The sequence below is a fragment of the Perissodus microlepis genome, chromosome 1 (genome assembly GCF_051167445.1).
Source record: "Perissodus microlepis isolate ML-2025 ecotype Zambia chromosome 1, ASM5116744v1, whole genome shotgun sequence".
Classification (NCBI taxonomy): Eukaryota; Metazoa; Chordata; class Actinopteri; order Cichliformes; family Cichlidae; genus Perissodus; species Perissodus microlepis.
The window spans coordinates 6,869,966-6,884,334 of record NC_140461.1 but is presented as its reverse complement, the minus strand read 5'-3'; the positions used below and the strand labels follow the sequence as shown (position 1 = coordinate 6,884,334).

Sequence of the window (14,369 nt, the reverse complement as noted above, 5' to 3'; positions counted from 1 at the left end):
GGTCACAAACCAGAAGAAGAAAGTTACAGTAAAGTGCAAAATGCATCCTGGATAGAAACAACTATCTATTGCTGATAAGAAAACACAATCTTGCAGCATGCTAACACAAACCTAGAAGCAAAGACTGTGAGTGTTGCAAAAGCTGAATATCTGCTGACCCCAGCAAAGCAACAAGAACCCGATCTTCAACAGGTAACAGAAACAGAATTCTTCTTGAACATCTACAGTAGAGTCACAGTTGAGATATCGTGTTTGTGTGCTCATTATCTTTGTATTGGTGTGTGGGACTGTAGCCTGAATTATATATGCTATTACAAATATAGATATATTAGATGTTGTTACATGGTAATTATATAAGAGTGCACCTCAAGCGGCGTTATAAATTAAGATAAAAATAATGAAATGGGTAGTGTAACAAATGCCTATATTCAGTGATTTACTAAGTAAAATTTTGTATGTCATGTCTATGCGTTTTAGACTTCCCCACATCATTTTACAGTATTTACTGACACACTCAAAAGCTGCGGTTACAGGTGAGTATTGTTCATGGCGTGAAGTGAAGCAGAAGATGAATAAAAAGTCAGCTATGATAATGTGATAATGTGTCATTCATACATTATTTATAGAATAAGTGGCTGCCAAGAAACATTAAAACAATCCTATGTGGTGTAAAATTAAGAGGAGAAACTGCCAAGCAAATTAACTTCTTTTGGTGTATGGTTGTTGCATACTTATCCATACATTGGTGAATGAAACTGAGCTAAGTGTGGTAACACACGTCAAGTGTCATCAGGGGAGCAAATGCTGGACATGCATGTGATGAAATATGGAGTTAAGATGTGACTGCTTGTTTACGAAGCTCAGAATAGCAGCAGCCATTGATAACCGTTGACTTGCTGGCACCGGAAATTGTCATTATCTGCAACAACAGTGCAAAATATTACTGATTGTTCCTTTAATGTCCCTTTGTGGTACTTAAGAGGATTGAGGCTGTTTCATGAGTTTCTCCAGCCACAACAATTGGTGAGATGGGATTTGCTGCTGCGTCACTGGTGCCACTGAGACAAACACAGTAATATGTTTACTTGATGAGTTGTCTTTTTGAAGACAGATATCCCATAGAGATATTCTTAAACTGCTTCACCAGAGGAAAGTTTTTATGTTTATCTAAATAAAATGGAAACTTGTTCCAATAATTTGCACAATCAGCACATTTTCCTGAACCGATTGGGCTGAGACTTCTCAAATCTGACACAGACCTTCTGGGAAAAAGCACATTACACACAAAGCGTTTAGAAATTACATAACTGTATACCTCAACTTGAATATTGACTAATAAAAACTGCATATAGTAATATTGTATGCAAACCATAGCCACAAGTTAACAAAGTGCCCATAAATTATTAATGCATTCTGTTACTCCTTTATTATTGCTTTTGTTTCTAAGTTTGAAATATCAGAACATAGTAAATAAAGTTAGATGTGCTGGTAGGAGTATTGCCGTTCCAAAAGTAGCAGACTAACACGCATTCATGTTTAAGGCCTATTTTCTAAGCTGAAGCAACCACCTAAGAACTGTGACTTTAAGTGAATAAACTGGAGAATGGTTTTATTGTTTTTATATAATAATCAAAGAAGCCTAATAAAAAATTTAAATATTTTAAAACTGTTTTGGTGTATTTGTTCCTTTATAGTTCCTATGGTTTTGCTTTTGCCATATGACAGAAAGAATACTTACAAGCATTTAATACAACAGCGTTGCACACTGAAGTGCTGAAGTCCTCTAAGTGCACACAGTTGAACAATTAGCAAAATCGCATTCTGGTCCATGTCCTCTCTCATACACTAATGACAGAAGTCCTGTCTGGTCAGCTTTAAAAACTGATGTTACACTCATGGGTGGTACTTTAACATCTGTCAGATCACCATCAAAACAAAACAATCTAGCCACTTTAAACGAGAGGTTGTGCTGTTGGTGTAGAATGCTGATTAGTTTGATCATCTTCTGTTCTACTTTTACTGCAACTTCAAGAAGCATCCCTGCTGTTTTTTGTTCCGAATGCACCAGCACAACCAGTGAGTCATTTTGCAGGATTACAACCTAAAAATCCTTTGCAAAAGGAACTTTAAAATCCTTATCAGGTGATGCTGATGTGTGATTTCCTCACATCTTGGTGTCATGGAGGATACAATACCACTGCCCTAAATCACATTTGCTATATGAAATTTAACACTTGATTACTTTGTTCCCTAATTTTGGTTTGCTGATTTCAACAATAATATCTATTTTGTTCTATTTTGCACATAGCATTTTTCACTAGTAGCACTTGCAAGTGTGATCCAGATGTTTTTTTGCAGCCTTTTTTTTTTGCTTGGCATATTTGTGGTCGACCAAGACAAGCCGAACTCAAAAGCTTGGGTTTCATATTCCAATGGAATAAAGGGAGCCACTGAAACACTTTGATGACTGCTACTTCTATTTAGTCAATATTTCTGGATACAATTCCAAAACTAAATAATCTCTTACTTACCCTAACCTGCCATCAGCAATGAGACCAGCAACACATTTAAATGAAATACCACCTCCCATTGTTACTGGCTTAGATGCGGAGTGAGATGAGTATGATGATGTTTTGTCTCCAGATGCAAAGTGATGAAGATTTGGAAAAGTTGTCTTCTAGTACCTCATCTGTCAGAGCTAAATGATTTAGTACGAGATTTTGATCTGCCAAAAGAAGCAACTGAGTCGCTTGGGTCTAGCCTCAGCGAGGAAAAACCTCCTTGCTCTAGCATCTAAATTTTCTTTTTATAGGCATCGTGAGAAGGATCTTATTCCATTCTTTGAAATTGATGATGACTTTGTCTATAGTGGGGATTATGAAAATCTTTTGAGAGCAATAGGTTGTGAGTATGATGCAGATGAGTGGAGGTTGTTCATTGACAACTCAAAAGCCAGCGTAAAATGTTATCCACTTTGGGATGGCAGCAATTACCGATTGGTCATTCTGTCCAGTTAAAAGAAACCTCTGAAAACATGCAAATTGTGTTAAGGAAGCTGAAATACAATGAAAAAAAAAGGCATTTGCATTTTGTAACAAAAGTGTATGTGACTGAATATTTTATTGGTATCTCTGAACTCAGCATCATTGAATTAGGTTAAGAGATATTAACTACAGTGGCTTGCAAAATATTCGGCCCCCTTGAAGTTTCCCACATTTTGTCACATTACAGCCGCAAACATGAATCCATTTTATTGGAATTCCACATGAAAGACCAATACAAAGTGGTGCACACGTGAGAAGTGGAACGAAAATCATACATGATTCCAAACATTTTTTACAAATAAATAACTGCAAAGTGGGGTTTGCGTAATTATTCAACCCCCTGAGTCAATACTTTGTAGAACCACCTATTGCTACAATTACAGCTGCCAGACTTTTATGGTATGTCTCTACCAGCTTTGCACATCTAGAGACTGAAATCCTTGCCCATTCTTCTTTGCAAAACAGCTCCAGCTCAGTCAGATTAGATGGACAGCGTTTGTGAACAGCAGTTTTCAGATCTTGCCACAGATTCTCGATTGGTTTTAGATCTGGACTTTGACTGGGCCATTCTAACACATGGATATGTTTTGTTTTAAACCATTCCATTGTTGCCCTGGCTTTATGTTTAGGGTCGTTGTCCTGCTGGAAGGTGAACCTTCGCCCCAGTCTCAAGTCTTTTGCAGACTCCAAGAGGTTTTCTTCCCAGATTGCCCTGTATTTGGCTCCATCCATCTTCCCATAACTCTGACCAGCTTCCCTGTCCCTGCTGAAGAGAAGCACCCCCAGAGCATGATGCTGCCACCACCATATTTGACAGTGGGGATGGTGTGTTCAGAGTGATGTGCAGTGTTAGTTTTCCGCCACACATAGTGTTTTGCATTTTGGCCAAAAAGGTCTCATCTGACCAGAGCACCTTCTTCCACATGTTTGCTGTGTTCCCCACATGGCTTGTGGCAAACTGCAAACGGGACTTCTTATGGTTTTCTGTTAACAATGGCTTTCTTCTTGCCACTCTTCCATAAAGACCAACTTTGTGCAGTGCACGACTAATAGTTGTCCTATGGACAGATTCCCCCACCTGAGCTGTAGATCTCTGCAGCTCGTCCAGAGTCACCATGGGCCTCTTGGCTGCATTTCTGATCAGCGCTGTCCTTGTTTGGCCTGTGAGTTTAGGTGGACGGCCTTGTCTTGGTAGATTTACAGTTGTGCCATACTCCTTCCATTTCTGAATGATCGCTTGAACAGTGCTCTGTGGGATGTTCAAGGCTTGGGGAATCTTTTTGTAGCCTAAGCCTGCTTTAGATTTCTCAATAACTTTATCCCTGACCTGTCTGGTGTGTTCTTTGGACTTCATGGTGTTGTTGCTCCCAATATTCTCTTAGACAACTCTGAGGCTGTCACAGAGCAGCTGTATTTGTACTGACATTAGATTACACACAGGTGCACTCTATTTAGTCATTAGCACTCATCAGGCAATGTCTATGGGCAACTGACTGCACTCAGACCAAAGGGGGCTGAATAATTACGCACACCCCACTTTGCAGTTATTTATTTGTAAAAAAATGTTTGGAATCATGTATGATTTTCGTTCCACTTCTCACGTGTACACCACTTTATGTTGGTCTTTCACGTGGAATTCCAATAAAATTGATTCATGTTTGTGGCTGTAATGTGACAAAATGTGGAAAAGTTCAAGGGGGCCGAATACTTTTGCAAGCCAATGTATTTTCTGGAAAACAGAAGATAGTTTATTTTAAGATGAAGGGAGGTGTAATCATAAATCTGACCTCACTTACCTCAGAGGCTAGAATATGAGGCTTATTTTAAAGTTTCACTCATCAAACAAAGAAAGAATTAAATAAATAACAATAGGAGAGGAAGACCAATAAGAAGAAAGTTACAGTAGTCAGTGTTGGACATAACCAAGGTGTGAACAAGGATGGCAATGGGGAGTGAAAAACTGTTACATTTAGACAAGGTGGATTTGATGCCAATGAGGAGAACTACCGTTTTATCGATAAGGCTATTTGAGAAGATGACAGCAGGTGTGATAGTGGTAGTAGGTTTAGTAGACAGGTAGAGCTGGATACCATCAGCACAACAATGGAAAATAAGAATTAATTTATCTATGACATGACCAAGATAAAGTATATTGATGATAAATAAAAGAGGCCCCAGGGCAGATCCCTGGGGCACTCCAGGAGTAATTAGAATTGAGTGGGTTTTGAAATTTGAGTTAAATGAATTGAGTGCAGCTGAAGAGATACGATTTAAACCAATTTAAGGCTGTATCTGTGACGATAGAAGCCTTTCTGTCTGCGAAGTAGTGTTCAAGACCACAGAGTGGGAACGCAAGATAACTACTCAGTGTAAGGTTTATGCCACAGCTGCAATTGATAATTACTAAAATCATTTTTTTATGTTTCTGGAATGGTTAACCCATCATATGCCCAAGCACTTTAATCAAAATCATATTATGATATGATATATTGTGATATATAATTATTATTGTTATCCCCTAATTGTTATCTGCTAATTTTTCAAATATAGTGTTTTTTTTAAAAGAAAAAAAAAACAGCAAAGCACATTATTATGTTTTGATTAAGATGCCATATTAGTTATTTATTTACAGTGATGAACAGAAAAAAACATGTTTTAGTGTTTGACTGTTATGCTTGATTAATTTCTGACTCACAAGTTTGAATTCAGATAGCTATTTTCCTAATAAATAATATCACTTTTAGTTTTTATAGATTTCTATTTTTTCTATAGTTTTCCTATATTTTATTTCTATATTTTTCTTCTGTCTTGTTTTTATGGCAGGTGGTTAAATTTGTTAAGCACTGTAAGTGTCAGTAATACATTGATTAAATATTTTGTCTCATCACCACCCCGCCATGCTGTATAATTTTTGGGTCACATTTAGTTTACTTATGCAATGTTCAATTGGAAATCTTTTTTTGTTGTTGTTTTTTTTTTACTGTGCCACTAATTGTAAATTTTTCCAGCATCAGCTTGATGTTTAAAATGTAAATGTTATGACAGTTTGTTGATTTCATGTTTATGTCTTGTAAGCACATTAATTCAAAGTGCTGCACAAATATTTGTCGATGTTACACATATTTAATACTGGAGAGTTAATCACATTCTGGAGCCTTGCACAGTTTATATTTACCTACATGTCGCTCAGTTGAAGCGCTCGTCTTAATTGTCTTAGCAGAAATTAAGGACTGCATGTGTTGCCCAAGGACACATCAGTAATCTGCAGGGCTACTGAATGTATTGGTTGCTCATGGATAAAATCTCTCGGACCTCTGCTATGAATTGCAGTATCCCACTGATGAGAATAAAGCACTCTCACAGGCTATGGTATATTGTAATTAGGTTTATTTTGGGCTCACATAAAATATAGAGGGCCCACAGAGGTCACCTCACGATGACAACACTGATGCTTTGACAAGTGCTGTTAGGAAAATAAACAATGCCACAGGAAAGGATTTTAAATATAGCTAAATTAATTTCTACTGAAAGAGGTGGACACAGTTCAGACCAGCATGGTTTAAAGCTGTATTATACGTTTACTAGCTGTTATAAAGATTGCTGTTGCTGTGGGGTGTTTTCAGCAGCATTTTTCACTTAATATAAGCCAGCATGCTCATACAGCAGTGTCTTATCAACCACAAAGTAGCCCTGTCCTAAAGTACCCTGCTTTATTGCCGATTGCAATCTAGATGTAACCATTTGTTAAAAACAAGACATGTTTATTAAATGAACCATTAAATTAGAATTTGACACAAAAACTCATAAGAAAATGTGTTTACTTAGGTCAAAAATCAAGGGAGTACTAAGATGATTTATTATACATATAGACTTCTTTTTACAGCCACAGGTATCAGACCTTACTAAGTTAAAGCAAATGTGGAAGGTGTTTGATGCGCCGATCTGTTATAAATGCACATAATAAGCTAGTTTATAACTTCACTAGACATGGGAATGTTTGGAGGATCCACTTCAGCAGATATATCCACTGTGCTATCAATTCCTTCTATTTCTGTTATTTCAGTTTTTTCCATCTGTTTTGTGAAGCACTTTTACAATTCATGATCAACTAAATTGTACAAGCTGGAGCTTATCTCAGCTGTCATTGGGCAATAGGTAAGGTATGCTCTGGACATGTCGCCGGTTTCACAAGGCTTAGACAAAGAAGCATTATTCACGCTCACATTCACGCTCACTTAACCTAACATGCATGTCTTAGGACTATGGGAAGAGGGAGAACCCACACAGGCACAAGGAGAGAACATAGAAACTACCTAGCCCTAGCCAGCCAGTGGGTTTGAAGCAAGAACCATCTTGCTGTGAAGCAAAGGTACTAAACCAGTGCAACCCATGTCACTTCTATCGTGTATCTTGTTTGGATTTGGTATGGTTAAAAAAGTAAACACGATCCCACCTCTTTGTATTGATGTGCTCGTTTTCACCAAGACATACTGTAATACATGCAAAATAATGGACGCTACACGTCTTCAAAAACAGAGCAGAAGAACACTGATTGAAAAGAGAACATAACTAGGGTGGGTTTTAATTACAGTCATCACGTTTATAGCGCACGGGATTAATATCTTCGCTGTGACTAATTGAGCCTGTTTTGGCCTGAACATGTGATGAAGACAATAGCTTCAATTCTCCTCACAAAGCAGCAACCAGTTGAGTGTCTGATGGCTTGGGCTTTGAGCAGACCTGTCTGACACAGACATCAATGAGGTCGGTCTTCTGAGGCTAAGCACAGGCATAATAATTAATCTTCTTTGACATCATCATCCTCAGAGTCACCTAGCAACTGTCCACCTGCATTAACAAGAGCACAATAGAGGCCTGTCATGGACTGCCTGAAGTGGGGGTGTTCAGTGGTTGCAATCCAAATGCCTCCATGTAGGAACAGTAGGAATGTACCGGAGGCTAAAATAACATGATCAACACTTGCTTTTGGGTTTTTTTTTTTTTAAACTTGTCAAACAGCATTTTATAGATTGTTGGATTGGAAACGTAATAGAATTTCAAAATATATTTGGGACAGGCTTTTTCAAGACACACATTAATTAACACATCTCTGGTGAGATTTTGATGTTAGCTCAAATTGTTTGCATCTTAATTATCACTGTGGGTCTGAACCCACACTCATTTATTTATATTACACCATAAGTGAGAATAAAAGGGAAAGAAGCATGAATATTCATTCACCTGTTCTTCTTTTATGTGTTCTACACCTCTTCTATCTTTTTTTAGCCCCGTACCACTGCACAGCAATTATTTTTAGCGGGAGAAATGGAGGAAGAGGTGAGAAGGTTACAATCATTTATTTGTTTTCGGTCTTGTGTAAGCAAATCCATCTTCTCGAAAGAAAATTAAAGTGAAGGCAGGATTTAAATAACTTTCATTAAATGTTGATGGGCTCGATTAGCTCAACCAAACACCTAACTAGATAAAAACACCAGTAATGTCAACATTTTTTAAAGCAGTCTACACACTAAAAAGACAAAAGTGTGTGCACCCAGGAACTCACACACATACTCAGATGCCAAAAAGTCAGCTTGTATGACAGCATAGTCCAACCAGTATTTTTCCGCCTCAGTAACAGGTATGATTAAGTTCTCAAATGAAAAATGCCGCATTTTTAGTTTCCATATTATGAAGTGCTACTTGCTGTCTCTCTCTCTCTCTCTCCCACACACACAGATTTAAGCCTAACAGCAGTCATCTGCAGTAGAAAAGAGACCAAGCTGCCTATCAGTCGATGACTGGAAATTGCAAATGGCAGCGTGTTCAGGTAAAATACTGTGAGTGAGTTCCTCAACGTGTTTACTCCTGGAAAATTGGGGAATAACAGGCTGTCATATGGTGACACATCAGCCTTTGTTAAAGAAATTACTTTGCTCTTCGCCCAGCTCTCTGATGCTCGGCCTCCTGGACAAATTGTCCATTTGGCGAGTGCAGACTAAATGGAACTGCGTCTTCGGCATGCTGCTCTACCGAAGCACAAAGAACCCGGGGCAGATAGGAATCCAATTATCCAAAGCAAATAATGGATGTCTCATTTAAGATGTGCAGCAGTTGCGACAGTAATGGCAATGCCACAATTTTCCTGAAGCCAACCTCTATCAATTGCATCATCTGCTGTTTAACACTAAGTCATCTACAGCCATACAGCCGACTACAAGCTGTCAAACGTCACATAACATAATAAATCTTTTCATGGCACGGGAAACATGGTCTCAAAGATGGAGTGTTTACTCACATGGTGCTTAGGTGCGGGTTCTGAGCAAACGCTCGAGGCTGGATAGACTTCAGGTTACAATTCATGATAGTTCTGAAATGAAAAGAGATCAAATACAGATCAAACTGTGTGGAAACCTGCGAAAAAAGACATTTGTTTTTTCCTAGTATGCTCACATGCAACTGTATGCAGTCCATTTCAAGTCATTTTGCATGTTTTTTTTTACCACAGCAGTGCACTGTAACAAGAAGGGTTCTAGCTTTTCCAGTTTTTCATATTTAAACATTTATCTGTATTCTGGCACACCCCGCAGAGCTGACAGCCAAGTGAAAATTCACTTTGATGCGCCATTTGATGAAAGATTTGTGAACTTGTGTGTCTTTACTTTGAAATGACTGAAACCTCTGGTTAGAACATGCATTCCCTCCTTGTATTAACAGGCAAATTAAACTAATACTCATTTTGCTGCGGACCCAGTGGATTCTTCACGACGACTCCAAGAATTCCCAGCATCCCAGTTTGGAAACCACTGTTCTGGGCTACAATGGTAATGACTTCTAATCTTGTAATCACAGATGTCTCTTTCCAAAGACGTCACTGACGTCTTCAGTGAGCGCCTCATAACGCTGTGTGCTGATTACAACCAGCTGTTGGCGCCAATTACCTTCTACAAGCTTGATCATGCCTCTGTGGTGTTTGGCAAGAATGCGGTGATTCATTGCCCACAAGTTCCCAAAGAGGGGCTCTGGGACCTCAGAGGGTCCTTCAAAGAGTTTAGGGGAATTCCTTACAAATAGATTCCCTCACAAAAAATGAACAGCAATATTTCGACTTCTATTTCATATCCATTAAATTAGCACAACCATATACATAGATGACTGTACTGCTTTTGCTTTTGTCCTCCCAGCAGTAATGACTGGAGCAAAGGCATTTATACTCAACACAATTATCTCCTTAAACAGCAGTGAATTAAATGGAGACATTACAGGTGAATGGGGTAAACATTTACCTAATGGATATCACCAGGAAACTTCCCAAGTCGATTGCTTAGGTGAAAATGATGTTTTGTATTAGATTCTTTTCTGAATGTATTTATGTTTAAATATGCAAACAAGATATTATCTAAAACTGATTACATATTCTTTGCAGAATGGAAATCTGTAAATGAGATAAACTTTGATCTAAAGGTTTCTACAAAGTAAATTTTGGGGTGTCACTATCAAAAGGCAGAAAAAGCAGATTTTCACCATGTAATTAGAAATACATTTAACATTAATTTAATAATATCTCCATTAACCTGCATACACAGAAATACAACTGGAAAGCTGGGTTTGCACGTGTGTCACTCAAGTGGTGATTTGTGGCTCAAAGTATGAAGAAAAGAATTTTGAGATAGTATGATCGAAAATTATGGAACACAAAAGATTTCACATATTTTTAAGGGGAAAAACCCACAATTTTCCAGCGAATCTTTCACCAAAGATATAGTAAATGGACTGGCACTCGTATAGCACTTCTCTACTCTCACTGAGCACTCAGAGCACTTTTTACTACGAGCCACATTCACCTGTTCAGTGCTTTATTCTATGCCTTTGAGTAGTGAATGTGGATGGGAAGAAAAACTCCAAAGTAACCAGTGTATAAAAAGCATGTGTGTCACCTTAATGTTTGCTAGATTTGAAATTTTCAGCTTTCAGCACACTAAAACATTTCATTACATGAAAAATAATGCCGCAGGATCATTTTTGTTTTCATTTATTATAATTTTTTTTTAATTTTATCACTTAATTTAATAAAACCAAACTAAATGAAAGGCAGTAAGAGCTGACCGAAACATTTAACCTATATGGGCAAGAGTACTGGACCACCTCGACTTTACACCAGCAGAAGCTGCTCAGCCAAAGAAACCTATACCATGAAGTTCTCAGCACACACATTTTTTTGCTGATGTTTATGGCAGAGGAGGTCTGTAAGTACAGCGTTAGTTACTTTTTCACACTATTCACTTCAGTAAACAGCAACCCCATTGTGTAACTTTATGTGGCTTTGTGGCTTAGTTAGGTGTTTCCTAAATGCATCCACTTTACAAAATTACCACTTACAACCTATTGTGTAATAGGGGAAGACATTTCACAAACAGACTTGGTGCAATGATGGCATTACAGTACTACGCTTGAATTCATTAAGCTCTTTAGAATGATCCATTCTTTCACAAAGCCTTAAGCAGACTGCATAGCTAAGTGCTGGATTTTGTATACTTGTGGCAATGGGACTGATGTCACCTGAATTAAAAAATTAAAAGGCATGCTTTTTTCCATGAAGTGTATAAATTATGGGTGCTTTAAACCTAGCTTGAACATGTAACTGTCAGCACTGCTACCTTTGTGACATTTATGAGGCAGCAAGAAATCTACTGTAAGGTGTAGATGCCTGTGGAAGATGCAAAGTAACAACTGCATTTGCAGAGTCTGGTAAATGCAGTAAACATTACACCAGTGCTGTTTTTATCATATTTGCTACATTGCAGAATAATCCGGATTATACTGAGGCTAACACTATGGTAGCTAAATAATGAAAAAGTGCAAACAAAGTAAAGCATGGTTTATTTTTCAGATTCTTCCTGATTCTTTTCAGATTCTATTGACAGCATCTTAACCAGCATCATTAACTCATCACCTGAAATGATTTTCAATATAAAGCGAGTCTTGTTAAAAGTTAAATGGTGAAGTTTCTTCAGTTTATGGTGTGCTGACAATGTGTCAGCATACAACCAATAACTGCATTCAGACACTTTAGTAATCCATACTACATCCAACAACTGAACTTAGTGAAAGCAAACAGACTATTATTATGTAATGTCAATATAGTTTCTTAAAGCACAACCTCAAAACCTATGGCAGGATCAGTGAATTCATCCATTCATTTTCTTAACTGCTTATCCACAGGGAGGGGCAACAGTTTAGCTTTCATGGGGTGAGGAGTCGGCTACACCCTGGACAGGTTGCCACCTTATAATCAATAAATTCCATTAGTGCTTCTGGTAGCAAAACAGATCATCTGTTTGGAAAGAGACAGCCTAAATATGGCATTCATCACGTCGTGTTCAAACTGCTGTGAAGAAATCACTAGTCAGGTGGGACCAAGAAAAAGATTAAAAAGTCCATCTGAAATCTTTGCTTTGGTCTGATGAGTCCAAATTTAAGACTTTTAGGTCAAAACCATCAGGTCCTTCCCACTATGAAGCATAGGAGCTCAACTGAGATAGTCTGAGGTGAGGTGGACTGCAGATTAAAAAGCAGCCAACAACGGATTTGCATATGTGGGCAGAAAAATAACGCAGGTGATGAGCTCATGAGGCTGGTTAACAGAATGAAAAGTTGGCAGAAGGCTTCTAGAGTATTTTGATGTCAGCCTTTCAAAAAGTTCACCCACTCAGCTGCACTAAATATAAAATTACATTATTTGGATAATATTCTGCCCTCACAACATTTAATAACACTTAAAAACATAACTGCTGCTGTGGTGAGTCAATTGTTTCGAACAAATCCTCAACATAAAACAGCAGAAAGATTATGTTAAAATCCACAATACTTGTTTTTCCTTTGTATGATATTTGTTGTACCTGTAAGATAAGCTTATTTCTGAAGCGTGGTTTCTTTGAAATATGGTGTGCATTGGTTTGATAGGGACATTTTGTACAGTACGTGCAAAATGAATAGCACTCATTTGTTAATGCTGCTTTCATTTTGAAGACCACTTTGGGTTTGTTAGTGAATAGTCAGGCATCTATAAAATGTTTTCTTTGTTTTGGCAGGAAATTAGCTCCATATATGAGAAGTACTTGCTAAAAGCTACAGTTCCTGCTGTTTCAGAAATGATTGAATAATGAATGTCAAAAGCCTTATAAAGTAAATGAATCCAGTCAATTACATGAAACTACAGTGTTCACTGTGCTACAACAAAACTCGTTTCAGTTATTTTATTCTACCCTGTAGTCTACTTTTTGTTTATTTATAGGTAAGTAAATGTAAGAATATAAATGTATATATATTGAATATAACTGTGCTGAGGAATACAAGCAGTTTCCTGTGCTTTAGACAGAGAAGATTTTTTTTTTTCATTTTATTCGAATAAAGATGGTGATGATGAGGTCACATGCAAAATAAGATGATAGAAGGTATGCCATAGTGACTTTTTCCCTTCTTATCCCACACACCATTAACAGCCCCTTAAGGCAGCATCGCGACAGCTTTCCCTGTGAAGACTCAACTCCAGGTGGGGAGGAGCCAGTGTCCCTAGACAAGGCAGCAGGAGAGAAGCAGTGGTAATGAGAAAAATGCTAATTTAGCCGTGGAGATATTGCACTTGGCCTCCCTGATAAGGGATCAAGGGGATCAGGGGAGAGGCCAGCTCTGACTTTGGAGGGCAAAGGAGAATGCGATTCTCTGTAGAGTGGGGAAAAAATGAAGAGGAATAGGAGGCTGGGGAGTGGAAGAGGTGAGAGAAATTAAAGGATGTGGCCTCATAGTGCATGGTTGCAAAGCAGGAAAAGAGCGTAACATTGCTTTAATATGTGAAGAGATGAGAATAAAAAAAACCCCACAATGCTACAGCAGGGACTCCTAATTCAATTTTCCCTGCTGCTTTTTAGCATTATTTGATCAGTGGCTAAGCAAAGCGAAGGGGATGTTCCACCAGCGTGTGACTGTTAAGAATTAAAAGCTTGTTTAAACATCTGCTAGTGTTAGGATCAGGAAGACACCCCTCACCCATGCTTCTCTCTAACACTCTGCCCCCAAAGAAGTATGTGACATTTAATCCAGATGCTGCAACTTGGGATCTGAGGTGAATTACTGCACTGATCGCTAGGAGGAAACCGCGGCCTCTCTGCAGTAGCAGGCGGGCAACCTGATGGAAAACAGGGATTAACAGTGGTACAGTTTCTACTGTGCTTTTCCAGATCTGCAGCACAGCAGGACTAAAATACATTGAAGTGTCTCTCACCCCACTGTCACAACCACCACCACCACAGATAACAGCATCAACACTTA

The 14,369-nt window shown here is 38.2% G+C and overlaps 1 protein-coding gene across 3 annotated transcripts in view; it reads right to left on the bottom strand.

Moving 5' to 3' along the window:
* Positions 1-14,369, bottom strand: part of ntrk3b (neurotrophic tyrosine kinase, receptor, type 3b) — a 214,734-nt gene that overhangs the window by 163,480 nt on the left and 36,885 nt on the right. For all 3 annotated transcript variants that reach the window (XM_084928310.1, XM_084928319.1, XM_084928303.1), the window contains exon 3: positions 9,340-9,411. In XM_084928310.1, the coding sequence (XP_084784436.1) occupies positions 9,340-9,411 (72 nt within the window). The remainder of the gene's footprint in view (positions 1-9,339; positions 9,412-14,369) is intronic.